This window comes from Sebastes fasciatus, chromosome 21, assembly GCF_043250625.1.
Source record: "Sebastes fasciatus isolate fSebFas1 chromosome 21, fSebFas1.pri, whole genome shotgun sequence".
Classification (NCBI taxonomy): domain Eukaryota; kingdom Metazoa; phylum Chordata; class Actinopteri; order Perciformes; family Sebastidae; genus Sebastes; species Sebastes fasciatus.
Window position 1 is genome coordinate 12896818 of NC_133815.1, and position 26863 is coordinate 12923680.

A 26863-nucleotide genomic window follows, 5' to 3' on the forward strand; every position below is an offset into this window, starting at 1 on the left:
TTGTAAATGGTGTTTATGCAATAAACATTATTCAGTCATTAGCGTCGTGTGAGTGTGTGTGTGCGGTTTGGGCAACTTTAAAGAGGTAATTAGCAGATAGTTGCGCCTCCAGCTGAGTGTGAGATAAACTAGGAGCGGGGAATGGCATGGGACCACAGACACGCTCCGAGCCAACAATAGGAATAATCACCAAATAAGGAAGACTTTGTTTCCCACGGGGCTCTACTCTGGAGGTATTGGGCAATTCCTGGAGCTCGGGCTACCATAGAAACCACAACCACCAAAATAGTTTATCCAAGAGAACAACCATGTATCTATAAACATAATTTAGATGATATATCTTTCAGAGAATTGGACTAAATCACACATATGAGGGCTATAAAAGTTGTGGCAGGGGCTCAGCTCTCATCTGGATTGTGTATATCGGGTCCAGCAATGGGCAAAACACGAGAGGTCCGAGTCTTACCAATCTGCTTTGTACTTTACAACATGATAACTGAAGCTGGATACCCCATGGCAGAGCACTGCAGCGCTGCCAAAAGCCCCTATTAGACCCAAAGTGACGACAGCACATTCGAATCTAATAAGGCTATCTGTTTGTTTTCCACTCTGCTGCTCCACATCTCACACACACACACACACACACACACACACACACACACTGTTCATTTGTCCCCTAAACTGCTCGTTCTCAAGCTGCTGACATTTACTTTGCTGGCATTCAGCGTGAAACTGCTTGCGGTGCGTCCTTTTATCAAGCTGGGGCATCACCACACATCAAGCTCAGACATAACAATGCCCGTTAATCTGCTTAAGCAACACCATGACAGTGAATTCCTTGCATAACTTATTACACCTGTATTAAATATTAGCTTGCCTAACTGCCACGCCATGTGGAATAAATGGAAAAGTGACATTGCTGCCAGACTCTGGAGACAAGAAAAACAACTGAAAATAGAATCTTGAAATAGCGTTTGACTTTGGTGAGAGGAAAGCTCTCTCATTTGTTTTTAGACAAGACAGCCAACTTAACAGATACAGCTGATAGACAACAGCTGTTTCCGAGAAAATTGCATCCTTACGCCTTTCAGCGAAGGGTCCCCCCTCTCTAAATGAAATGTCCCTTAAGACCATCACATTCCCATGCAAATTCATACATAAATCCTGTCATTTTGTATTTGTCTACAGTTAAAAAATGTCCACAAATGGGAGGATGTTTGATGACTAAGGAGGGCTGTCTTTCCCATGTCTCTGCATTTGTCTCATATCTGGTTTCGTCTTTGACAGAGACAGATGAACGGAGACGTAGCCGCATGTTTACATGCAGTTAAATAAACAGGTTATTGTCAGTTTACTGCAGCGAAGGGGGAATCTCATATGATATAACAGCATTTGTCAGCTATAAAAAGGGGCCTGGGTTTCAATGTGAGACAGTTCACAGCCATGCAAGCAGCTCTGAGGCACAGAGGTGCTTTGAGCTACATGCTAGCGTCAGCATGATAAAATACTCACGATGACAATGTTAACATGCTGATGTTCAGCAGGTATGATGTAAACCATGTTTACCATCTTTGTTTAGCCTGTTTAACATTTGCTAATTTGCACAACACACACAGTACAGTTGAGGACGATGGGAATGATATTAGTTTTGAACGTATTTGGTTATAAACATAGACTGTATATAAGAAGTGGACGAGTCACTGTGACGTCACACTTTGGTTTGTGGACTGCAGTTTTGAAGCCTCGAGTTTGGCATTTTGATCATCACCATCTTGGTTTTTTGCAACCAACAGTAACACAAGAGGGTGGAGCTAATGATTAAGAAATTTTTAGGCAACCAAAAAGGTTATAATTAACTTTTATGAACTAAAAACACACTGTGAGCGGGTTAAAGTTGTAAGATGAAAACGTGGACAACCTACAGAACACACAACGCCGTGGTAGTGACCTGTCAATCACAAGGTAGCCACGCACTAACGCATCCCCTGCTTTATGGTCTATTTGACTCTAAATGGGACCATAATTTACTAAATGAACATCATGCTGTATTGAAGAAGATTTGAAACTAACGATTGAGACCATAAACTCATGTTTACAATGTTTACTGAGGTAATAAATAAAGTTAGAAGTAGGCTCATTTTCTCATAGACTTCTATACAATCTGACTTCGTTTTGCAACCAGAGGAGTCGCCCCCTGCTGGCTGTTAGAAAGAATGCAGGTTTAAGGCATTTCCACATTGGCTTCACTTTTCAGACCTGGAAGCTGGCCACTGGTTATAAACCGAAGTATTGGACAAATTGGAATTTTGATGCTAGATGAAAAGTCACGGGATTACCAGCGTTACACATCATCCATCATCCTGAGGTGGACATGAATATCTGTACCAAACTTCATAGAAATCCCTTGAACAGTTGTTGACACGTTTCACTAAAAAATGTTCCTCACGACTCTGGGGATCATGAATGTCAAATTTAAATGATTCTATATGTTGAAGAGAGCTGCCTCTAAACTTGCAACTGCAAAAACTGCATCAACAAAGATGAACAGTCACAAGCTAATTAAAAGGGTAATGATATACAGTGTAAACTACTATGTAATGTACTTTATTCTATATCAGTAATGGGTTAATATGAGCTTCCCTTGTATCATTCTTTGTAATGATTAAGTTGCTATAGAGTTCCAGTGCTTTTTCATGAGGTCTTTATCTTATTTTGTCTACAGCTGGTATGTGGCAGAGACACACAGCTAAGTAAGATATATCTTGCTTCATATATATCCTCATATCATATCATCATATATCCTGCCTCACCGTTTTGTGTGTAGGATTATGGGTATGTGTGTGTGTGTGTGTGTGCATCTGTGCTCCAGAGTGCTTGTGTGTTAATCCTGAGTGAAAGGCTAGGTTTTTTTTTTATGCACAGGAAGGCAGTGGGGGGACTCCCCGGTGGGCCTCAGTGTGCCGGCCCTGTAAGCCTGCGTGAATGAGCCTGAATTCGCAGGCTCCCCACGAGGACGCACGGCCGATTAAGCTGACAGTCAGAAGCCCATTGACCAGTCACAGAGATTAAACGCCGGGCCGTCACGGCGGCTAAAACCACCTGCGGGATGGAGGGAGCGGTGGAGAGCCGGAGAGGAGGAGGAGAAGGAAGTGGATAGAGACACAGGGAGACGTGCGGATACTCACTGTTACTCGTCGCTTCGGTAAATGACGCCTTTTGTCCGTTCCAGCCTTTGTTGTCCATCTGTAGTGATGCGGAGAGAAGGAGGAGAGAAAGGGGGGAGATAAGAGAGATGTAGATTCTTGAACAGACAGCTTCTTCACGCATGTCAGACGAGTTCCTTCCTACTGTTTGGACCACAAAGAGACGAGCGCTCACAGGAGGGGATGCTTAAGGAGCCTAGTGTCTGTCTAGGCCAGCTACTTAATTAGGGGGGTTGTCAGTGTTTAGAAGCTGAAAAAGCCTCCTATTCAATGTGCTACTTCTGCTGTGGTATGCGCGTCTGCCTGCACAAACACACACAGCCACAAACACACGTGTGTGAAACAGAACATTTCTGATGTGTGCGACAGCTGAGGAGATGACACGGCTGTAAACAAATGCACCCCCCCCTTTAATACTCCCCCTCATCAAGTCTCTTCACACTTTTGCACAGATCACCCACAATCCCACGGTGGGAATGTAGTGCAACACAGCTCCCAAAAGAAGGGGAGGACGGAAAGAGAGAGATCTAAAGAGAGACAAGCTTTCCTGCAAAACAGGCGCTTGGCAAATCACTCCATGGAGCTCGGGGTTGTCTGAGGATCTAATGAGAAGTAGGCCGTCCAACTAGCTCTTATAGAGATGTTTTCAGAGTTGTCAGGCCAATGCACAGCCACTAACTCCATTCTGTCTAAATATCCTGCCTTGAGTGTAACCAGAAAGGTCTCACCTCTTGCCAGGAATTAGATTAAAACAGTGAGACTTGCTTATTTCCAGTGCGGCAGCCTCTCGTTTATCTGAAATCTTAGACATCAAAACATGGTAGTTTCTAGGGCTAACACATAAACCACGCAATGATGCAAACAGAAATTCAATAACTTGTGTGCAACGTTTGACATTTCCTTGTCGACACATGCAACTGGGGCAGCGTGCAGAGGGTTCAACACTTTCAGAGACTGATATGCTGAAGCTTTAGAAATTTGTCAGAGGTAACTACATCAAAAGACCAAACTGAAAAAAAGAGTTGACTGTTTAGCATGAGGATGAAGGCGAACTGCACGGGGTTGTGGTTCCTTTGGAGAAAACGAGTTCACAGACATCTTGATAAGAGCAAGTGTCATCCTTTCGGTACGGTATGCTATGGCTGTCTGAATAAGATATATGCAGCGGTACATACAGTACTATATCTAACTAATGAGCTGTCTGGGGAGCGCTGAATATTTACAGAGAGCCGGGTTATGTAACACCATCGCTATCTTAATCTGCTCCCTTGAGCTTGAAAACCAACGAGGTGAATAAAGATGATGGTGATCAATGGTTGCTTGCAAAACACATTCGGTTCAGGGGAGCTGAGCAGGTTACATAATAGGTTGACCGTGTCAGCCACGCTGGGAACTCGTGATGAATCTGGGAATCGACTGAAGCGTCAGGATTTCTGGAATTCTGCACAGTGCAGATGAGATAGCGTGAAGACGAAATAGAAGCGGTTTATGTAATCCATCAGCGTACATGCACAGTTATGTTGCCATCACGTGATAAGAAATGTACTCTGAGGTGGGACGCAGAGCCTTGCAGAGGCAAAGCGCAGTACAGGTATAAACGAGTCATCGAAAAGTGGGCAAGGAACAACATTCACCGTTTTTAGGCAATAACAACCGTTGCAGCCGTTATCTCATTGGTTGTGCTTTAAAAAAAAGGTCAGCAGCAACCGAGGTCAAAGTTGAAATAATTTGAACTTTGCTCGGTGGCAGTTTCCAGCGTTGCGCCACATCGAGGGTAGCGCTTCCCCCTCGTCGGGCGGCACCACTCTCCCCATAGGAAAACATTGACACAGCCAGTGCAGAGCGCTTCACCGCTGATCATGTATGCTCGGCTTTATCCACCAACAAACATCACTATCCCTGCAGGCCTGCTGCTAGCGTGGCTAGAATAGCAATGACAAGACATCCTATATATATAGTATATGCAAATGAACAATGTTTAACTTCCCTCCATGTTGCCAGCACACAGAGCTCCCCGCTCGTTTGGCAGCAGAAGTTCACTGGATGACGCCCAGTTCTAGGGCTGTTGTTCGAACTACAGACTGTACATACGGAGGGAAATTATACTACCCACATTGTAATGATGCAAAGAAGGTTGAAGATCGGCAATGAATGAATTATTGAATTGTTAATTGTCTCATGGCAAGGTAAACTGGCGAAAATATTCAAAATATACAGTATGCTTAAACCGATTTTTTTATGTGGGCCTTTCATTTAGGTGGCTAAAATACATTTTGCTGCCGGCCCCATCCACAGCAGTGCATTGCTTTGGTTGTGTGCGGTGACTTCTGTCTGCTTCTCCAAAGTGGGGGGTGTGCTGACCGTCATCTACTCTAGGTAATACACTGACAATGGATTAAGTATCTCATACAATCCCACTTCCAGACACCAAACTATCCCTTTAAGCTTCTTTTCCCTCAGTAGAGCACCGACAGCATATTGTACATACTGTACACGTTGTTTAAAACTTGTGAGAAACTATCAACACTTACTGTAATCAGGCAATAAAATGAATGAACAGAGGTGGACACATGTTTATAAACTGACTATCAAATATACAAGCTGGTGTGAGCGAGAGAAGTAAAGTACCTCGGTGGGGTTCTGAGGGACTGTGGAGGCCTTGTATCCCAGCTGCAGGAGCATCGCCTCGGCTGCGTTCCGCTTGGCCACCTTCTTGTTGGGTCCTGTTCCCGTGGCAACCTCGTTATTCACCTTCACCTGCACAGAAACACACACAGGTACACGCACATGCAGATAAAAACATCCAGAATGACAATGTTTTCAGATTCACAGTTGAATATGTGCAGATGCATCCTGTAATAATGAATCACTGAATGATACTAAATGTGCTTTTCTCATGACTTTCCTCTTCCTGTCACTGTTTCATTCACTTCCAGGCCAGAACACTTCGCTCCGCTCACACTGGGCCGAGTCAGCCGTGCCATTTTACAGCACACAAAAATGCTCCGAGTGAAGTGTTTGTTTTTCAGTGATCCCAAAACATTAAATCTGTCTACGCAGAATGTAAGCAGAGAAATTTCCAAGAGAATATCAGACGTCGTTATGTTATGCAAACAGACAATTACACTGTACAAATAACATTGTGGGAGCCAAAGCCTGTGAACAGCCAGGCCTCGGTGCACTTACTCAAAGTGGTCTGACATGCTCACTAAGTGCTCGTCTGAATGCATCAAGCAGGACGCGACATACAATGAAGAAGGAAAGCCTCAATAAATTACCAAATTGCTAAAATAAACACAAAAAGGTCTTTTATCAAATTCTAAAAAGATGATCTCTCGCTCATCTGACACAAGCTGGAGCCTTTTTCTGTAACTAGTGATGGGTTCAGAAAAAAAAGATGCGAAAACAGAGACTCATTTGAGCCCTTACCAAAAAGGAAACAATGTGGAAATTTTAGAAGAGTGAGTGGACTGCACAAAAAGGAACACGCACACACTCGCAGGGCCTAATGTGTGTATCAAAGAGGCATGGAGAATAGGTTTGAGGCTGAATTACTGCCTGACGCTAAGAGAAGCTCTGTTCTTCTTATGAAAGAGAAGGATTACGGAGAAGTAGAGACAAAGAGCGAGAGTTTGACTGAGAGAGACGGACACAGAAAGACGAACAGGAAGAGCGAGACAAAGGGGGCCGCAGTTAAAATGTTGTGCATAAATTAAAAACGGACCACGCCAGATTCGCTAGTTGTTTTTTCTCTCATACGCGAAACAGACTGCTGACTGGGGTTGTGGATACACACACACAAACTGTAGAAACAACAACCAAAGAAAGAAACCAAAGCGACTGCCTAGCAGAGTAAACATTTGTACCGCAACTCAGTGTTTTCCCCTTGGCATCTCTGCCGACAAAGACTGTAAAACAGTTTATCCATGATCTTGTGATCCTGAGAAATTCGATAAAATTACTGCGAGTGCCTACATTTCACTGAAGCAGTAACATTGTTCACAGTAAGCTGGGGAACAGTTCATTAAATGAATGAATGAATGAATGAATTCATGAATGAAATCGAATGAAATAGAAAAACTAAATTACAAGTTCACATTTTTTTTTGAATGATCATTAAAGTATGGAGGATTTTTTCTTAATTTTGTTACTTTGCATGTGAGTGTACTTAGCAGGGGGGGGGGGAATGGTACAGCATTGTATTGCGATACTTTGCATGGCAATATTGTGTCGATACACAGACGTCAAGTATCAATCTTTTATTATATAAACTATTAACGTCTTAACAATCAAACGCCCGCCGGCAGGCCCGGGCGCTATTCTGTCTTTCAGAGGTTGTAGCAGGCTCAGTCTTAAAGCTATAGTGACGATACTGGTATTATATGAAACTAGAAAAACCAAAGGAATCGATACCAACCATGTCATGTTGTTGGGAAAAACGCTAAATAACACTCCAAAATTACGCTACATTTTAGTGAGGAAAAAACTTGCCATTTTCAAATGGGTCCCTCGTCCACTGACCTCAACACACAGTATGTGAATTAAAACTTTAATAAACGGTATCGTATGAGATAAAACAGGTGTTAACTGCATAATTTGCAGTTAAAAAAAAAGGTAATAAATCGCATTATATCTTTCCGCAATACTCAGCATACCGCAAAATGTTTAGAATCGCAATGAGATGGTATTGTGAGTTCAGTATCGTGATAATATTGTATCGTGGGGTCTCTGGTCACTCCCACCCTTTGTACTTAGAGAGACTATGGAGCAATAAGGTGGCTTTCACTTGCGAGTCTGTAAACGGTATGGAGATAAAATAGAGACAGGCAATTAACCACATTTAACTACCTGGCAGGTGTTCAGAACTTGCAGACACAGCTGCTGTTTTCCTGTTATCTAGTAAAGATGTGGCTTCTTTTATACATGGCCTCAAATAGTTTAAGCAATTCTGAGTAGGGATACTTATGAGATTCCTTCTCCCTGCTCTGTTTACTGGATTAGTGATAAACAGCAAATCACCCATAACTTTGTTAAGGGCTAAAGGTTGTTGCTGCAGCAAAATTTTATTCTGTTAATAAATAGCCTGCTGTCTGTCTCCTTACTACACACGCCACAATATCTCTCTGTAGAACAGAAGACAGCCTGTGTGCTTTCTTTATTAACAACATAGTATATGTAACACAGTTGTCTGCTCAACTGAGGAAAACAAGGCTGTAAAAAAAATAGATGGATGTTGTATCTATTCTGAGCTATGCATGCTATAAAAATAATGAACATCAAACAGAACATTTCAAGAGGGAACAGGGAGGATGAGAGACAGAGAGGGGGAGAGAGGAACAAGGAAATAGTAGAAAACAGGGGAGTGATGGGAAGTACCCGTGAGATCCAGTAGTTTCCAATTCAATTATACATCATTACATGCAAAACGGTACCACAACTAGAAGTCACTTGTCAAGCTTTCATATGATGTGGTGGAAAGACAAGCAGGGCACAACTGTACTAGCGACTTTGGTGGCTTTACATACTGGAATAACACAAGTGGAAACAATTTAATTTTAAAATATGTGCTGCTTGGACTTTAAGTATTATTATTGCACTTTATCTCAACATTTCTTTTCATCCTTTAATGGAATTAATATTCAAATGACACCGAGGTCTCAGTGGCTGCTGTTAGATTTTTATGTTGAAACCAATGCTGAAACAAAATTCAGTCCAGAAATTAAATAGTTTTTTTCTCTCAGGACATCAGAAATGGAAGAAGGGTGAAAGGCCGACTAAACGCATGACAGAAATAGGAAACCAGATTGTAGTCCCAAGAGAGAGAACCAAGAAACTTGTGTTCTAGTGTAAAAAGGTTATATAATGCTGCTGCTGGCTGCCTTTGGCCCGACAGAGAGGGTTTATTCTTGTTCTGCCACTGGCCGCTGTGTTTCCCCTCTTGATAAATACAGTCAGTGTGTACCTGCCTCTTTGATTCAGGACCGTCCACAACAAGTTTCCAGAGCATCTTCTCAAGCATTTTCCTCCTCCACCAACTCATAAACCCATCCTTTGATTCATCCATTAAAGCATTTTTAAACAGGAAACGCCGTCAGGCAGAACTGATACGCTTCTATTTTGAATCGATCCAGACATTTTACTCACGCTATACTCGCATAAACGTGACCTGAAGCATATTTTTCTTTCATGCTTCATTCTAACTACAGTTTACTGCATATTGGGCTCTGAAACAATGGTGACCTACACTCAATACTGTGCCTGAATGCATCCTGTGTAGACAGAGACAGAGCACTGAAGCTGCTGTTGCTCTGCTGACGCTGCACCTCCTGTGTAGATGCAGTGTTGGGAGTAAAATTCTGCAGGTGATAGTTAAGCTCTTGTTCTTCTTGTGCATACATATCCCCCATGTTTTCACCCTTTTTCATCTCATCCCTACTTCATTTAGACTGCCTTAATTCCTGCAGGGCAGAGGTCACTAATACGCGGACCGTGGTGCGTACCCAGACCTAGACGGCGTCCTGTTCGGAGCCGGACTTATACCCAATGAATTATTGAGAATTATTCAAATTTGAGCATTTCTATTTTAACCTGTACAGCTTTTCTAACCTTTACGGCACTGGTATAGCAGCCCATGGAACTCACAGACCAATTTCATGCTTTGTATATCATCCCATGTGATGCTACTCAGTCAAGGGGAGAGACGAGACAAGAGTCTGAGATATAAGTGAGTCAGAGAAAAGTAATTTCACATGGCATGAAACGGCAGAAACTGAGCTTTAAATCAAGATTGGACAGACTTACATGTTCATTCTTCCCACAGGTAGTTCAAAACCAGTATCTCTTATATGTTCAGAGACTGTGGCGTTTATTAAAAGTGGCAATGTGAAGCGCCACTACAAGACAAAGCACAAACCTTTTGAGCCAACATACCCACTCTAATCCAAACTGAGGAGACAAGAAATAAACGATTTTAGCCGCTACTTCGTTATTACACGGCTTTGTTGAATACACGATTCTGATTGGTCAATCACGGCATTCTGCAGTCTGTTATTACTTTATAACAGACCGTAGCTATGTCTAACAGACCGTAGCTATGGGCGCAGTCCTGATGTTAGACTCTGGCGGACCGATTTTGTGTCAAATTATTGATTTCTTAAGTAAGTAGCCATGGAATAAGCGCGATAATGTACAGCAAGCGGATCATTGTTGTGAAAGAAACTCCTTCAGGGCGATGAGAGACTCCGACGCGAAGAGGGACCCCGACCCGCTTCTTATAGCAGCATACACATAATAAGAAATATGACAGACGTGAGAAAATAAAGAGAATATGAAACAAAACCCTTGTTTACCTGCATGATGAACTCCCGGCGTCGGGGCATCCCCCTTTCAGAGAGCAGCAGGTACTCTGGCTCCTTCTCCTTCTTGGCCTGCTGGATCTGGGCCAGACGGCTGATCGGGTTCATGCCCTGGCCATAGTCTGGTCCCGTCTGGGGGGAACAGAGGAGACACACGACGATCAATTCGAGTCATCACATTCGTTATCATAATCATCTGCAGTCTACAGAGCTTAACCGATAGTTCAGTAGGTGGGTATTCTTATGTAATACACAACAGTATATGAGTGAACGGAAATTAGATCACACATCTGCAATGGATAGATGCAAAAGATAAAGAGACAAGTAGAGTAAGACAGGAAATTAGTAGGAAACTTTCACCCATTTTGCAGTCGTGTAATTGAAATAGTGACAACGAATAATTCTGCCACGCTAAAATGTTTTATGACTGACCAGTAGCTACACTTCAGTGTTGACTGTGCCTTGCAAAAAAAAACAAAAAAACACAGATGCCTTGGGTGTATCAAAAAATTTTCAAACATTTTTTGAAATTGAATTCACAGGATGAACTCACAGGATAAAAATCACAGCGTGTCATTTGCGGCGAAGCCCCAGCTTCTCCCGGCCCAGCCCGGCCCAGCTGCAGTACCTTGAGGATGGTCTTGGTACGTTTCTTGTAGTGCGTCTTGGGTTTCTCCACAATGGGGATGAAGGGCAGCTTCTTCAGGTCCTGCAGGATGGACAGAGCGGCGCGCTTCTTGGACAGCTTCTTGCTGTTGCCCTCGCCCTCGGAGGAGAACTCCCCGATGCTGACGCGGGTCAGGAAGCTTTTCATGTGCGGGGGGCCGCTCTCCTTCAACACCTGGATGGAGCAGAAACAGGTTGGACACGAGTATATAAATGAAACTTCCAGATAAGTTTGTCTTATACTAAAATGTTCTATGAAAAAACTGATTAAAGTACAAAAGACAGAAAAAAACGGAATGAATGTGGGTCTTTTTGTCATGGATGATATGTGTGAGGGAGTGTGTGCAGCGCACTCTGCAAGCAGCTACACCAGGTGGTCCAAAACATCTGTTCTCGATGGTCACAGTGCTACCCACCCATATGAGCGCGTGTTACATATACAAAACACACACACACACACACACTGACGTACACACACACACACATATGAAGAGAAACGTGTTCCTAGATGACAGTCTCTAGTGATGAGGGCTCAGTTTCCTTCCTCTAGCCTCTGGTCACCTGGGAGACCTAAAACAAACACCGGCTGGCGTTAGGTCATGCTTCTGCAATCACATCTACTTCCTGTGAAGTCCGAGTGTGTGAGAGTGTGTCTATGTGTGCGTGTAGCAGGTGGGGTTCTCCCAAACCTTATTTAGGAAAACACACTGGAGGAAGAATTAGGTTTCACACACTTACAGAGTCCGGCGGTACATGTTTCGGCTAATGTGGACGCCTTTTCGTTTCACAGCTCGCTGACTTTCTCCCTCGCTCTCCCTCTAGCTGTAAGCTGCTGTGTGTAAATGTTTCTTTGGATTTTCTCAAAACCCTCCCCTCTTTCCTGCTCTCCTTTATTTGAGCTCAATTTGTGGTGCAGACAGCACAAATCGTAGCAATCAGATGCAATCTAGAAACAGTTCATTTGAACCCAGCGACCGATAAAACAGATTAGACTGATAAGCGGAACCTCGAGCATTCCTCAGATACTTCACACATCAACACAGACTAATACCAGACCTTGAGGAGAACAAAGGATAATGTGTGCGTACTCCTTCCTTCTCTACTATATAACCATACCCACACAAACTTGTGCTTTGTTTCATTAACAAACTAAAATGACAATGCAAGTCTGGTGCATGAAGACCAAACAAAGAAAGGTAAAGCCCAAAATATTAAAGGTTCAAACACTGATAAAGCTGGATAAAAATACAAAACTATGCCCATAACAGAGACAAATATATTACTGCAGAAACCTATAGTGTACATTAAGTGAAATTTAATTTTAACTTTATTCAATACAGGCTAAAAAAGGAGGTTCCATTAAGGTTTCCTCATCCTAACTAACTGCAGGACATCGATGTTAACAGGTCTGACACTGGCCCCGTGTTTGCTGTCAATGTACCCGTTAGCCTGTCAACATTCCTGCACACTGACTTTCACTATACTGTATGTAAGGATGTGTGCTGTAGGGCAGCCTTGGAGCACTAGCTGTCCAAGCTAACAGCCAAACTCACTCCCACCACCCAGGGGATCTGCTCTGGTCTTGCTCATCACCAGAAAAAGGAAATGTAACATGGCAGCTTCTTGTACGTTACAACATTCAATGGGACTGGATGAATCCAAGTTCTCGGCTTTTTTTTCCGATGGTGTTGATGATGACAGTGCACATCTCTGGCCCTGGTCAGATGAGATTATGTCACTTGGAGAAAAATAGCTATTAATATAATGTAGATATAATTGGTGTTTTGGTTGTGGACCAGCAGGGCGGGAGGCTCGGATGCTGGTGTAGTGAGTGATGGGATGTGCAGGACTCTTCAGCTTCCCTCAATTGTGTAGCGGTACTCAATCAATCTCTGTCTCTTTGTCCATCACAGGCTCTTCTGAACATGTGTATCTATTTAGCTTATGTGGTTGAGCGAGTGGCTAAGACGATGTGACAGCAACCTTCCTGTTTTGATACCAGCCAGGAACGTCTGTTACATGTCAGTGATTGTTTGTCAGGCAACCAGCGGAGACTCCAGGAAGTTACTGGTCCCGGCTTAGAAATAGTCTGGCAAATAACCCCCTGTGAAACGGCAATTTGTTGATTTAACACGCTGGTTTTTATGCGGATTTAACAAACGAGATATAACAAGTTAATAAGTAACCTTTAGAGGTGCTGGCAGGTGAGTTTTGTTACCTTTGGACAGAGTCAGGCTAGCTGTTGCCCCCCGTTTTTGTGATAAGCTAAGCTAAGCTAACCGGCTGCTGGCTCCAGCTACATATTTACCGTCGAGACGTGAGTGTTGCATCGACCTCCTCCTCTAACTCTCTGTAAGAAAGCAAATAAGCTAATATTTCCAAAATGTCGAACAGTTCCTTTAAAAAAAGGTTACAGTCTAAAACCTAAAATGGAAGGAGTCTCTGTCTGTCTGTATGTCCTTCAATTTTCTTGAAAACTGTTAAACCAATCGACTTCACACTTGGCGGGTGTATTGATCAGGACCCAGGGAAGTGCAGTGTCGAGTGTGAAGCTGTTTGGATGAGCGGTTCTCGAGAAAGCTGCAAGAACAGGAGCAACAGCAATATTGGAGGCCAAGCAATTGGCCTGTTCCGAACAGGCGCGACTTGAACAGGCACTGGACTGGTTTTATAAAATGGCAATGGGAATATTTTGTTAATATTAAAGAAACCAATGACACCCTTACATTCAGGGATCTATTGTAACATCATCTGCTCAAACATTTGTGGCTTTTTTATTTAGAAAAAAATGGTAATTTTCTTGCAAGACCTTGCAAGTATACGGCAGAAAAAGTGATGGACAAGTGTTGCACTGATGAGACTCCCCTGTGCTGTCTAAAGTGGAAACATGCAGTTACTAACAGGAAGCAAAAAAAAAAACAATCCAATGAGTCCTGTATATGTATATGGTACCGTCAAACAGAGAGCATGAGACAAAGTGTGTATCTGTGCACACATGTCACACACTCTTGGCCCGGGATGGCGGCAGACGAGCTGCAGTCAGTCTCCTGGCAGACGACACGGGATCTGCGCCACACCGATGGGATTTCAGCACTTCCATTCATTTACGCGCACGCCCACACACACACACACACACACATACATGCAAACAAACACACAAACACACCCGTCTAGCACCTAATCACAAGGATCAGGTTGTACACAGGAAACACTTGGTAATTCAATGTTGATTTTTTTTTCTCTCTCTTCTTGTCGCTTCATCTCTTCTTTTCTCTAACATGGGAGGCCTTCTCTTCGGCTTCTCATGGAGACATTAATACCCTGAGCAGTCTGTGGATCCGTGCATGCGAGACCTCAGGTACTCTGCAAGAGGAGGCTATGGGAGCAGGGTAGGACAATGGCGGGGACTGGTAGAGGGAAGAAAGGCTCTTTTGTGACGAGCGGTGGATGGACAAGCCCCGAGGGAAGCTGCGTCTTGTAAGATGGGTGGTTCTTGGCCCGGACCCTCTTCTCTTGTGTCCTCCTTGGAAAGGGAGCCTCCGATCCAACACACAAGCTGTGATTTATAGATTGGTTCCTCTTTGATGCTGACATCTGTTTGATATTGCCTGACGGGGGGATTAAATGAGCCAACTGGCTCTCAGGGTGGCGGCGACCCTCATCGTTGCGGAGGGGAAGGGAAAGCAGACACTCGCTATAGCGGTGACTCACGGGTAATTTCATGCCCCGGCGAGGGCAGGGATGAGATGATGTGAAAACATGGCTGCTATGAAAGGCGTTCACATGAGAGATGACCGTTACGGTTTTGTGTAGGATGCACGAATGTGTAACGTGTGCGTGTTTGACCGGGGGTGTACCATTTCTTCTCAGCGCATCAAAGACGACATGGTAAAAGGGGATGCGACATGGCAGGGTACGAGAGGAGGCCAAACTTTGTCTAATGAGTTATAATGTAATGGACCCAATGGGCAAAAAAAAAAAAAAAGACCCATAGAGACGTGTGTAATTCACACTTGGTCTCCAGCCACGGCGTATGCATGCAACGCGCTGATTGAGGATGAAAGTGAATCTGCTGGAGAGCCATCAGGGGCGATGGGGGGGGGAGAGAAAGGTATGTTATGCCAGGAAGAGGGAGAGGATAATTGCCTCGGAGCTGCCTGGCCTTCGGACAGTTTAGTTTGACATGGCACAGGAAAACAAATGTGGCGTGACTGATGTGCAGAAATGGGGAACAAAACTAATCAAACTAACAGTTTATTGAAATGAAACGACAACACGGTCTCTCTCTACTTTAAATCATGCAGAGAAAAGGCCGAACAAAACCTAAACGCTGTCGTCGCTGCACACAAATCACAACTTAAAATAATAGGCAAATAGCTGTTGACGGCGATATGGATGGATGGTAAAAATGAAGACAAAGGAAGTTAGTGATTTACTGCTCATCAGACAGCGGTAATGAACAGTCTCCAGACCGACAGAGAGCAGAGCAGAGACCGTACGGAGGAATGTGGCTGTGGTCTGCTTTTAAAAACCGCCGCTGTCAGCTTCCAATTTTGGAGGGACTGAAAATGAAAGCGGCATTAATTGCTGACAGTGACAAAGACATGACAGATAATGAATCACATCAATCCAGATTTAGACCGGCTGAAATTATTAATAGTAGATCCAGGAAGGACAGCCGTGTCATGCTCTGATGAGCAAATGCGTTTTCGAACAAAGAAGGGGGTGGGAGGTGGGGGGGGAGTGTAAAAGGGAGGATTGGACAGCTTTCAAGATAATTCTTCCGATGTTGTGTAAACTCTTAATAGCACGCAAAGTCAACGCTGTGAGAACGAGTCTCCCTCCCTTCCTTCCATCCCTGTCTCTCCGTTTCCTCTCACCCTCGCCTCGACAGGCAGCCACCCTCTGTGTGATTTTTGGGAGTGATGGTAAGGAGAGGTGGAAGGCAGGGATTCTGCAGAGGAAGGGAGGGGGAACGCAGAGTAAACTGAGCCTCCCTTGTTTTTGGCACCTTGCAGAGTGCAGTAGAAGAAGAGAGGGCCGATCAGGGAGTGAATATTGGATGAGTCAGCTGAGATACGGGGGAAAGCCAAAGAGAACAGACCTGGAGGTCATGTGAGGACGCGCTAGACTTTCTTCGTGGATTTAGAAAAGTTGGGGACAGTGGCTCTGCTGGTTAGAAAAGCAGCGGAAAAGCAGCTTTATCAAGGTCACTAACCCTCCGCTGCAAAAACCTCTGACACAGCTGTGAATTACAATATGTTCTGGCTGAACAAGCAAGCCGATGCAGCGGTGGCTTAAGATTCATTTCCTCTAATGGTCACTACATGCTGGGTGTTAAACCGGCTGAGAATGTACTGACGTGAAAGAAGGAAAATCCCGCAAAGCACTAGAATTTCCTGCAGCTGTTCACCTCCACCGAAATTAATGACTGCCTTTGCTAAAGATTTAAGAACTCTATACACTTATTTAAAGTAAACGGCTGTCATTTATTGATCACAAAGTCGAGATGCTGTCAAGATTTGGCTCAGCAGATGACAGTGATTGATTGATTGAGATTGATTAGGCTTACCGTTCCTGTCAGGATATGTCAGAGTAACACAGCTCAGTCACAGTCAGCTGCAGGTGTGTGACAAATAACTCAAGAGTACGAGCGGCACTGCTGGTCAACTACTGAATTTCAGTTAGTTCAGTCTGAAAATCTCCAGCTGGAAACACTTTTATGTAATGCATTGAAATTGAGGCTTGATATTGAGCAGCTGGACTCGTATTTTAATGTCAATTGCTCTGTATTGATTGCCTCAATGACTCTCATCAGAAGTCTCCCTCTGTCTACCTCTCAAGAACATCCTGTGGTTAGAAACCACAATGGATCATGCAGCTAGAACATGTCTACATAATAGGAACATAGAAGTACAATTTCTATATTTAATTTGTCCTGATTAGATTCAATCATGCTGTAATTCTCTAAACTGTGCAGGACTGAAAGGCAGACAGTTAACAGAGCAAGTATAATGTAAGACAATAAAGGCATTTTGGTAGATTCGAGGGGGTGTCAGACAGAAAAAGGTAATGTTACAGATGTTTTTTTTATATAATTGCAGGGTTCATACTCAACTTATTTAATATCCCAATACCTTCACACCTTTCCTGGGTTCATCATTACAAACTTATATTGGTTATGATGTGCATGCGAGCACTGTTCAAGCCCACAAAGTGGAACTTTGTATTCCAGTCCAAACCCAGAGGTTCACATGTCATGTTGAATTACAGACATCTGTGCAAAAAATAATGCACTAGATATTATTAAAGCCATAAAAAAACTGTGTCTTAGGTGTGAATATTAAACACAGCCGTGATATAACTTTTGGTAACCTTATAATAAAAGTCTGTTTTTGTTGAAATTGTTTCAGAGACCTTGCTTCACAAAGAAAGATTTATTAGTGGGCTCATGTGCATATAAATGTTTTATCAAATTTTGCAGCCAGAAAAAATACGTGTTCATTTAAAGAGGAACATTGGATGTTAAATACAGATTTAGAAAAAGTGTCCGATAAATATACGCCTGTCTAATTTTGAACACAAGGCTGACTACTATATGAATCAATCTTACAGTACCGAATGACCGACATTGAACAGCACCTTATCAGCTGAGTCACCTCCAAAGACAATGGGACGTCACTAGAACTCATACCGATGTCGTATATCAGTCCAGACACACTTTGAACTTGACACCAGAAGAATTTCCACAAGGCGGTGAGCCATCTAAAACTTCCCAAGCACATATGTTGTTTACTCTTTTTAAGATAAGAAGCCTCACTGATGGGAAAATTAGGCAAAACTTGGTTTCCTTATCAATAAGGTTTAATATTATCAGTGTGACTCCTACAGTGTTGAATGAGTTGTTTAGTTTTTGTAATACTTACTGCACATCATGACTACTCATACATTCTGCGTGAGCTTATCCTCATAATGATAGCACGACATGGCCATATTAGTCATGTTTTTCTCACCTCAAAGTTGACAGATAAGTTCCTCTTCAGGGCGATTTCGTAGACCAGGCTGATCTCTGATTTGCTGGCATCGGTGCCATCCTCACTCTCCGTTTTTTCCTCTGGACTCTGGAAAAGAAGGACACATATCAGAGGTCAAAAAAGTAAAGGAAGACATACTGATTGTTACTGCTCAAATTAGTGCCGCTTTTAGATAATAGGTTTCCAAATGGGCTGTTGTTCTGCAACACTAGTTTAAGTAATGTATTATCTATTATTCATGAGCTGTTTAGTATATACAGAACCTTCAGAAAAAATCCATGTGGAAAGCTTTTTCACTTGTTGACTGGTAGATAAACCCTTTTGTTAGGTTCATCTGGCTCATATAACTAGCATCACTGGTGTGGTGAACTCAAAAGAAAAGCCAAAGCTGGAAACCTTATGGTCTTCCAGTAAATTAGAGCAAGACAGAAAAAAGGAAATGTGTATTAGATTACAAATAAAAGTGGACATTGTTCAACCTACTAAGTGCCAGGTAACATTATGTCTTTGGGAAAAGCCACATTAACGATGTAACTCATTTGATACGGCGTGTCTATTGGGCTAAAACACACAGAGGTGCATGATGTTCTCCCAATAACCAAGAGTGCTACAGATATGAAACCATTCAGGCGTAGTGAACACAAAGTGCTTGAGGCCTGCTATAATGTTCCTTCAAATATTTTATTAGTAAGTTGGAGCAATACTGACAGTCTTTTTTTTTTTTTAGCTGACTTACTGATCACATTCAAATATCTGAGTCCTTAAACTTTTAAAGCAAGTATTAAGGTTTTTACACACAGGTTTTTTTTTTTGTGCAATTCATTCGCACGTCGATATATATTTTCAAACTGATATTTTTGTCATGAGTACCTTCACACAGAATGTGAATATTATGTTGCGAAAAATCGGCATAATTATTTTTTCTCAGCGAGGTCGATTTTTCTGAGCTTTCGGACCACGAATAAAGGCATCAACCCGTCACGTTGTGTGGAACGGACATATTCAATATCTACATTATAGTGTACATCAACACAGAGGCTCCGTGGTCCGAACCAAGACAGCAAAATGTCTTTCTTTCAACCTTGACAAAGGCAGCGCAGACCAGATCCACTCCACTTCCGTTCTTATCCTTCACAATAAAAGCCCTAGACATATACACTGCGTCACTGTTTACCAGAGGCAAATTGAAAATGAAACTATTTTATCTAAAATAATTAGCTAATTAGCTTACAAAAATTTACCTCAGACAGACTACCAGACGCTGCTCTGGCTCCAGGTTTTGTCCTCTGCCTGCTAGAATCTATTCAAACCTTTTATCGAAAAGCTGTCGCAAATTTGCATCACTGCCGGTATCAATAGTTTTGATACGAAATATTCGCAGGCGAGTATTTTGCATTTTCGTGTCGTTTATTCGCCATGAGGTTTTTCATAATAAATGGAAAGGAAATGTATTTTCTTGCTTTCTCTGCTTTAATGTACCAAGAAATACCAAACTGTGACCCCAAAACTGGCACAAACCAAACCAAGAATTACACTAAACGCATACAGGGTGGATGTCGGCCAAGCTGCTGCAACGAGAAGCCTGTCTGGCTACGATCCTTATCTGATACGGGATTGAGAACTCAGAGGACCACCATTCATGTCCTGGAATACTGTCTGTACAGGAAGGTCTCTTAAAGGGGTGGTCCGTTAAATATGAGAATTGTTGTATATTGACTCTCTGTTATAGATAGTTAAATTATTATTTGTGAACATCAAGAACGGTCTCTCCCTGTAAGAAGAAACTACAGAACAAAGGCTCAAATTTTGTGTTTTCATCAGAAACATGGAGCTGATCCACCGGAAATGAATAAGGAAAACACAGTTAAGATCTGTGGGAAAGCACCAGATTTCGGTGGGATAACCGCACATTTTTTTTTATCCAGACAGGTCCAACGTTGCAAAACTTGCTCCACAAAATTTGCTGTTCATGAATCTATGAAGTAATTCTGGACATAATATCAGATGACTCCGGTTTGAGCCTTCAGTCAGTTTTCTGAAATATGGATCAGACAGACTAAATCTATAAGAATGATGATTGTATTCACGCCTGAATAGAAGTCTTGCTATTGGTCCCTTCTACTAGTAAAGAAATGTAGTTCACGCTATAGAGATCATATCATCAGCCATACAACAAGGGGCTTTTTGGTGCCAATTGTCTATGGGAATGCAGAGTGCTGTCTCGATCTTTATCTTCTCATGTCCAGCTCTTTGTCTGATTACGTCTGAATGGCTGCGGTCTTTCCCTTTGGGCTTCTTCCCTTCTCCCGCCTCATTGTGTGACCCGATACGACGCATGATTCATACTGTGGGATCTCTTGGATTTCATAGGAAACGCTCACGTGGTGCGATGCACCTACCGCACCGGGCGAAGGACCTCACATTGGCGAGAGGCGTGTGTATGTGTGGTTTTTTTGTGTGTGTGTGTGCTGAGACATAAATGTTCTTAAAGATGTTCGGATACCATTTTTTTCCTTCCTTTTACTGATTCAGATACCTAAACTTCCATATCGGCCAACACCGAGTTCCAATCTGATACCAGTGCGTTAAAAACAACTATATATAATGTTACTATTTTTTAAACAGCTGTATACTTCTAACCCTGTATGGACGTGATATGATTGCTATCATTGTTGTATGGCCTGGCTCAGGTTAAACCTTTTGTAAAACATGAACAAATACATACAGAGAATGAATGTCGTAGAACTAGGGATGCCCTGATTGATTGGCCACCGATCATTATCGGCCGATATTCAGTAAAAATATGCGATGGGGGGATCGGCATTAATGGTTTCTAGTCCAGTATGTTTTCACAGAAATATAAAATAGATATAAAAGAGGGAATTATGACCTGTTTATCTTCTTAAGGCTGGCTAACAACATCGTCTCTGACCCCAACCATGTTTTGAACAGTGAATATCAACTGTTACCATCAAATCGGAGATACAGGGTTCCACGATTTAATAAGGTTAGACTGAAGCACTCTTTTGTGCATCAGTCAATCCTTTAACTGAATATGGAGCCTAATCCCAGATCAAATGTGCGTTAAAGGGCCCTGAATATTGTCTTCTGTGATTGTAATGTTTAAATGTTTGTATCCTTGTTTATTGTCTTTGTCCTTTCTGTGATGTTGCAAACGGAGCTGCTGTGATGCAAAACAAATTTCAGACCTGTCTGACAATAAAGTATTACCGTATTATCGTATCGTATTATCGTTTAACTTCCTAACACTAGCTCTAAGCAGCTTATAATACATAATTAAAACTACTAATGCCAAGAATTGTTTTAATCAAAACAATAAATCATTTATTTCCTAATCATTTGAATTGTGTGTGTTTATGCATATAACCACTATAGCCTTGTATACCAGCTGCTATATCAAAACAAAATCGGTATCGGTATCGGCCGATATGGATCATCGACGATGGGCAATTGTATCGGCTGCAAAAAACGTGATCGGGGCAGCAGCTTTCTTTTATTATATAGTTTGACAGTCAGTCATACCGGAAAAAGGACTTAAATAAATAAATCTAGGAATACATAATACCTATAATAAATTGTTAAAGTGCAGCTACAATTTAGTAAAATAATGATACAGTAATAGTATAAAACAGTTGTGTAATAGTGTCAAATATTGCCAAATTACTGACATTTTGCTTATGTTACACTTTACGTTAGCACCTGCTTGATGGGTACTGCACATGGGCAACTCTCAACAGAGAAGAGAAGGAAGCAAAATGGCTCACTCGTTAGCTACTTCCATCATCAATTTCGGGCACATTGATAGTTTTTTTCTGGAGCTGATGATGAAAGTAGCTAACGAGTGGGCCATCTCACTTCTGCATCATCTCTGTTTAGAGTTGCATATGCGCAGTACCAATCGGACAGGATGTACGGATTGGGTAATGAGTGACACGTGTGGTTGTTGTTCCTGTGTAGCGTACTTTAAATGAGCTGATAAATTATATGATAATGTGATACCGAACCGGTGCATGGACTCACGTAGTGTACTCGCAGATACCCGATCCAGCATTTATTTTAGGCTGTATCGGAGGCATTTACGATACTGGTATCGGTATCGGAACAACTCTACATGTTGAGCCTCTAATGTATGCATGTGGACATGAGAGAAACCTGAGAGTGATTCAATCCAAAGGGCCTCGTCCATTCTTCCTCCATGGACTGTTTTCATTAATATTCCTATATGTATTCATGGTATTCATGGTATTCATGGTTACGTATCCCTCTGCCACTGTTTCAAGCATTCTTAATGTGTATGATTAACAGTGTGAATCCCCCTCTCAAGGCTGCATTAACAAGCCGCCGGGTCTAAGCGCCTGCATCTGTCCGTGGGCGTGCATTAGTGAGCAAACCGGAATGACCAAGCAGATCAGAGACCTTCCCGTGACAGAGACAAATAGCAGGCTAAATCTGACTTCTACTTATAGATCTACTGGACAGACAGTCTTGGGGGAAAAAGTATAAACACGTGAAGATACAGTGAGTTCTTCACTTGTTCTGAGACATTAACTCTCACGCTGAAGGAGCTGTTTGAATGAACAGTGACTGTGGGCGAACAGAATGCTTCACATTCACATCTATGCTCATGGGCTATTGATTTCGTAATAGGGCAAAAGGACTCCAGATCAAAGGACGGGAAGACGGGGCTCCCAGTGGATAGGACGACTTAAAGTCATAACAGGTTAAAATCTCACAGATCTAAATGCATCTTCCTTCACACCAACCATGCAACCTTTTTCATAGAAACTAATGATGCAGATTTCCCCTCATAAACACCCAGTCAAACCAGCGACTGTGAGGTCAACAACATGTTTTTTTCAAGACAGGATGCACACTTGTTTAGCAGCATACATCATAATTTTGATATAATTATCAGTATCTAAACCAACTGGCAGGGATTTACGAGTAAAGTCAAGTTTCATTATATGATCTTTATTGCCTGAAGCCCTGCAAAGTTGGAGGCTCTTTTGTGTTTCCTAGGGTTACATATTGTTGCTCTACCTGCATATAAAACACAACACAATTACAGCGTCATTGATATTTACCTGTGGTCTTCCTCAAAATAAATGTTTGACAGCCCATGGTTAAAAAGAACACTTTCAGCCCAAGGGCGTCCACACATTTACACATGCGAGAGCGCACACACTCGCGCGGAGACAGGATGACAGACGTGTACTGTAGACACAATGTGCCTCAATTTGTAAAGCAAGACTCAGAAGCAGCGGCAAACAAAGAGCACATTTATGGAGGCCGACGCCACAAGACAGCGAGTCAGGCGAGTGAGAGGAGCCAAAGCGTTTTGAATAACCGTCAGCGATGCCAGGCGGTGAGGATATGGGGTAATTTGATTTCCGGTGGGAGATGATAACAACAGTTAACAGCTATGCCTGAGGGGAATCTCTGGAGAGGTACAGTGACATTGGGAGAAGGCAGAAAGAAAACGGACAAAATAAAAAGAGAAAATACGCTCTTGCCAGGTGCAAACTAAACTATGGGGGACTGCCAGGCTTAAATTATACATTAGAGTAATTAGAGCTGATGCGGATTTTGATTCAATCTGATGAAAGGTGGTTACGCATTCATCTTAGTATCTGCAAAAAACACTGCGTAACACTCTAATAGAGCCTCTGCGGGGACACCACCAACAGATCAGCGGCGCAAATCCTTTCGACTTTTCATCAAGGCAAGAGTTTTTAAAGTGGGAGGGGGTCGAGCGGAGAGGCAGTCATCTGCGCTGAAAGCTGTCACAAGGTGACAAATGTGCTGACGGGATGAGGTTGCAATGATTGGAGGACAAGTTAATTGGAGAGTGGAGTAACCTTTTATAAGGAAAATAATCATTCAAAGTAATTTTCAATGACAAATGTCCTGGTTACAGCCTCTCAAATGTGAGGCAGAATTGTGTCAGGAAACTCATTCAAGCTGTAAACAGACAGGATGTAAATGCAAGACGCACAAAGTCATAGTTTTTAGTCTTTGAACTGTTAGGAGTCAAGTAATAATGACTGATAATTGTAATGACATTATTATTTTAGCAAAAGTTGCTTAGAAATGTGATGCTTTTCAGTATAATTATTTAACACGCAATACTGTTGAGTACGAGTGAAGACGCTACCACTCAGAACTAATACATAATAATACATATGTAATGCAGAGTGCCATACGTGACATAAGTGGCTACTTGTAAAGCGAGGATGAAGGGTCTAAAGGGAGCGAACATTGAATATGGAAATCACTCATCCTTAAAGGTGCTATTGAAGACTGATAACATTCAACATTCATATGTTTTTAGTAAAAGCCATACTTTTATTCGGCACCTTTTCTAAAAGCTCAGTAGGAATGAATGGGTTGAGTCGCACAGATGGGCTAGAAGCAAAATTGGAGAGCATTAAGAAAAATATAGAATAACGCAGCCTTTTTTTAAGCAGGTCCAACAGTCTCTAAGAATAATAAATTATGATCTACTGTCATTGCATAGTATTAATACAATGAAAAGATCATTGCAGCTGCTAGTGCAAATACAGCACCACACAGGAATAACACAATATTTATTTTGCTTATCAAATCCATGAGAAACACATAAAGTGCATTGCAGTTGTGCCAAAAACGGACAATACAAGGAAGACGTGAACGATTATGGTTGTGTCCAGACAAGTGAGAAATAGAAGGTCTTTCATTAGACTAATACAGTCAGTCAGGCAGAAGTCCATTTAGCTTTTATAGTAATGGAACCATGCTAAAGATGGCGGCAAGGATTCCCAGAGGGGAAGTCAACAAGCGCTTGTTAAACAACTACTGTATGCACTGCTAATGTAAGAGCCTTTATGTTCTGTAAGTGCTTGTGTGTGTGTGTGTGTTTACCTGTGGTGGTCGTTCGGGGATGGGTTCATTGCGCAGGGCTTGCAGGGCCTTCATGGCAGCGTTGTGTCTGGCCGCCTGGCGGGTGCGTCCGTCGCCGATAAACTCATGACTCCCCACAGACAGCTGCACATAGAAGATCTTAGGAACAGGATAATGGTACCTGGAATGAACAAAACAACAGAAAGGAACATTTATTATAAAACCTCCTAATTCGGTACATTATAAAAAATATATATCTAAAGATATATATCTATAAATATAAGAAAAACAAGTGAAGGGAGTGGATCAGACATTACGAGCCAAGTTATCAATTCACACCGTTTACACCGTTCCCAAATTAAAGGCCCACCAATTCATCAGGGTCAATTACTACACAATAGCCTGTTGGCCAACCACTTGACTGATGCCTTGCTATTGAATCTCAGCTTAGGGATGGCAAACAAAGCACAGGGACATATATATCCTCTCCTCTTTCTTCTGGCCCCGAACATAGATTTTCCTCTCTTTCTTTGGGCCCTGACAGAGCGGGACTGAGCTGTCACCGAGCAGATTTAGAGGTCTGCGAGTCCGCGTGTGTGATACCCCCTCCTGGGTCGGGGGGGAGAAGGGCTGAGAATGTCTGCCGGGTCGAGGACAAGGGATGAGAAATAGTGGGAAAGCTAACAAGAGAGGAAAGGCGTCCAAACTTTTTAATATCCGTCTCCCTGTCCTCTTTCTTCTCTGCCAGTATACACTTATATTCACAAGGACATACAGCCCGCCATATGTGGTAGACACAAATGGATAGCAGCAGATGAGATTTATGATCTTGACTGAGTCTGGTGCCAAATGTCTTCAATATTTTCATGTTTGGTCAAAGCACTGAGCTTTTAATGGAGAAAATCAGCAGTTAGTAAATGTTTACAGAAATGCAGCAATCCGTTTTCTTCGTGTATATACATATCTGTTAATTTTTCAGCTGTACCAAAACATCCTACTTGGCACCGCAGCGGCCGTGAGATGTGAGATTTAATACTTGATTGGAATTTGGGGAACCCAAGAAGCTCGAAAACCCAAGAGGACAGGAAAACCTGTGTGCACTGGAAACCTTCGCAGTTTTTTTTTTTGTTTTTTTTCACAACTGCACACATGCACATCATTAAATAATGAGATCTCAAGTCGTAGCGCCGTGTTCCTCAGCAGCCCAGCGAGCGCTTTGAGATTTGAAACACTCCCTTGTATATTAGCTAATGTTTTTAATGACTGAGATCAAATGTTACAAATCATTAATTCTCTTGCATCGCTTAAAGTAAAGATGAAATGGAAAAATGCATTTTTCACTGTATTAGATCACCTCCCCGGTCATATTATGCACCTACTTAACAATATAGGCAAACAAAATTACAAAAAAATCAATTTCTTTGTATTTTTATATCAAAATCCAATCATCTTTTCTTCCTTTAAAACAAAATATGACATGTGTTTACGTAAGCTAGTACCAACCAATAATATCATGACATCCATCAATCAATCTGCAACTTTTAGCGACATGGGAGGTGTGTGTGGAGGCTCCGTATCGCGCTACAATCTAAGCCCGCCCACATTTTAGAGGTCCAATCAAATGCAAAGAATTTGATTTAAATCCCTCTTGTAACTATACACCGCTCAAATATTCCTTTTCACTGAGAAATACTGTACGTCACAA

General features: G+C 42.3%; 1 protein-coding gene across 5 annotated transcripts in view; it reads right to left on the reverse strand.

Annotated features, from left to right (window-relative positions):
- The window catches only part of stau2 (staufen double-stranded RNA binding protein 2), a 100806-nt gene that overhangs the window by 49097 nt on the left and 24846 nt on the right, over nucleotides 1-26863 (reverse strand). For 4 of the 5 annotated variants that reach the window (XM_074621318.1, XM_074621319.1, XM_074621321.1 and 1 more), the window contains exons 6-11: nucleotides 25180-25339; nucleotides 18238-18345; nucleotides 11112-11399; nucleotides 10553-10690; nucleotides 5832-5960; nucleotides 3186-3243 (exon numbers count right to left, since the gene is read on the reverse strand). In XM_074621318.1, coding sequence (XP_074477419.1) covers nucleotides 3186-3243; nucleotides 5832-5960; nucleotides 10553-10690; nucleotides 11112-11399; nucleotides 18238-18345; nucleotides 25180-25339 — 881 coding nt within the window. The remainder of the gene's footprint in view (nucleotides 1-3185; nucleotides 3244-5831; nucleotides 5961-10552; nucleotides 10691-11111; nucleotides 11400-18237; nucleotides 18346-25179; nucleotides 25340-26863) is intronic. The other variant, XM_074621322.1, reaches the window with a different exon arrangement.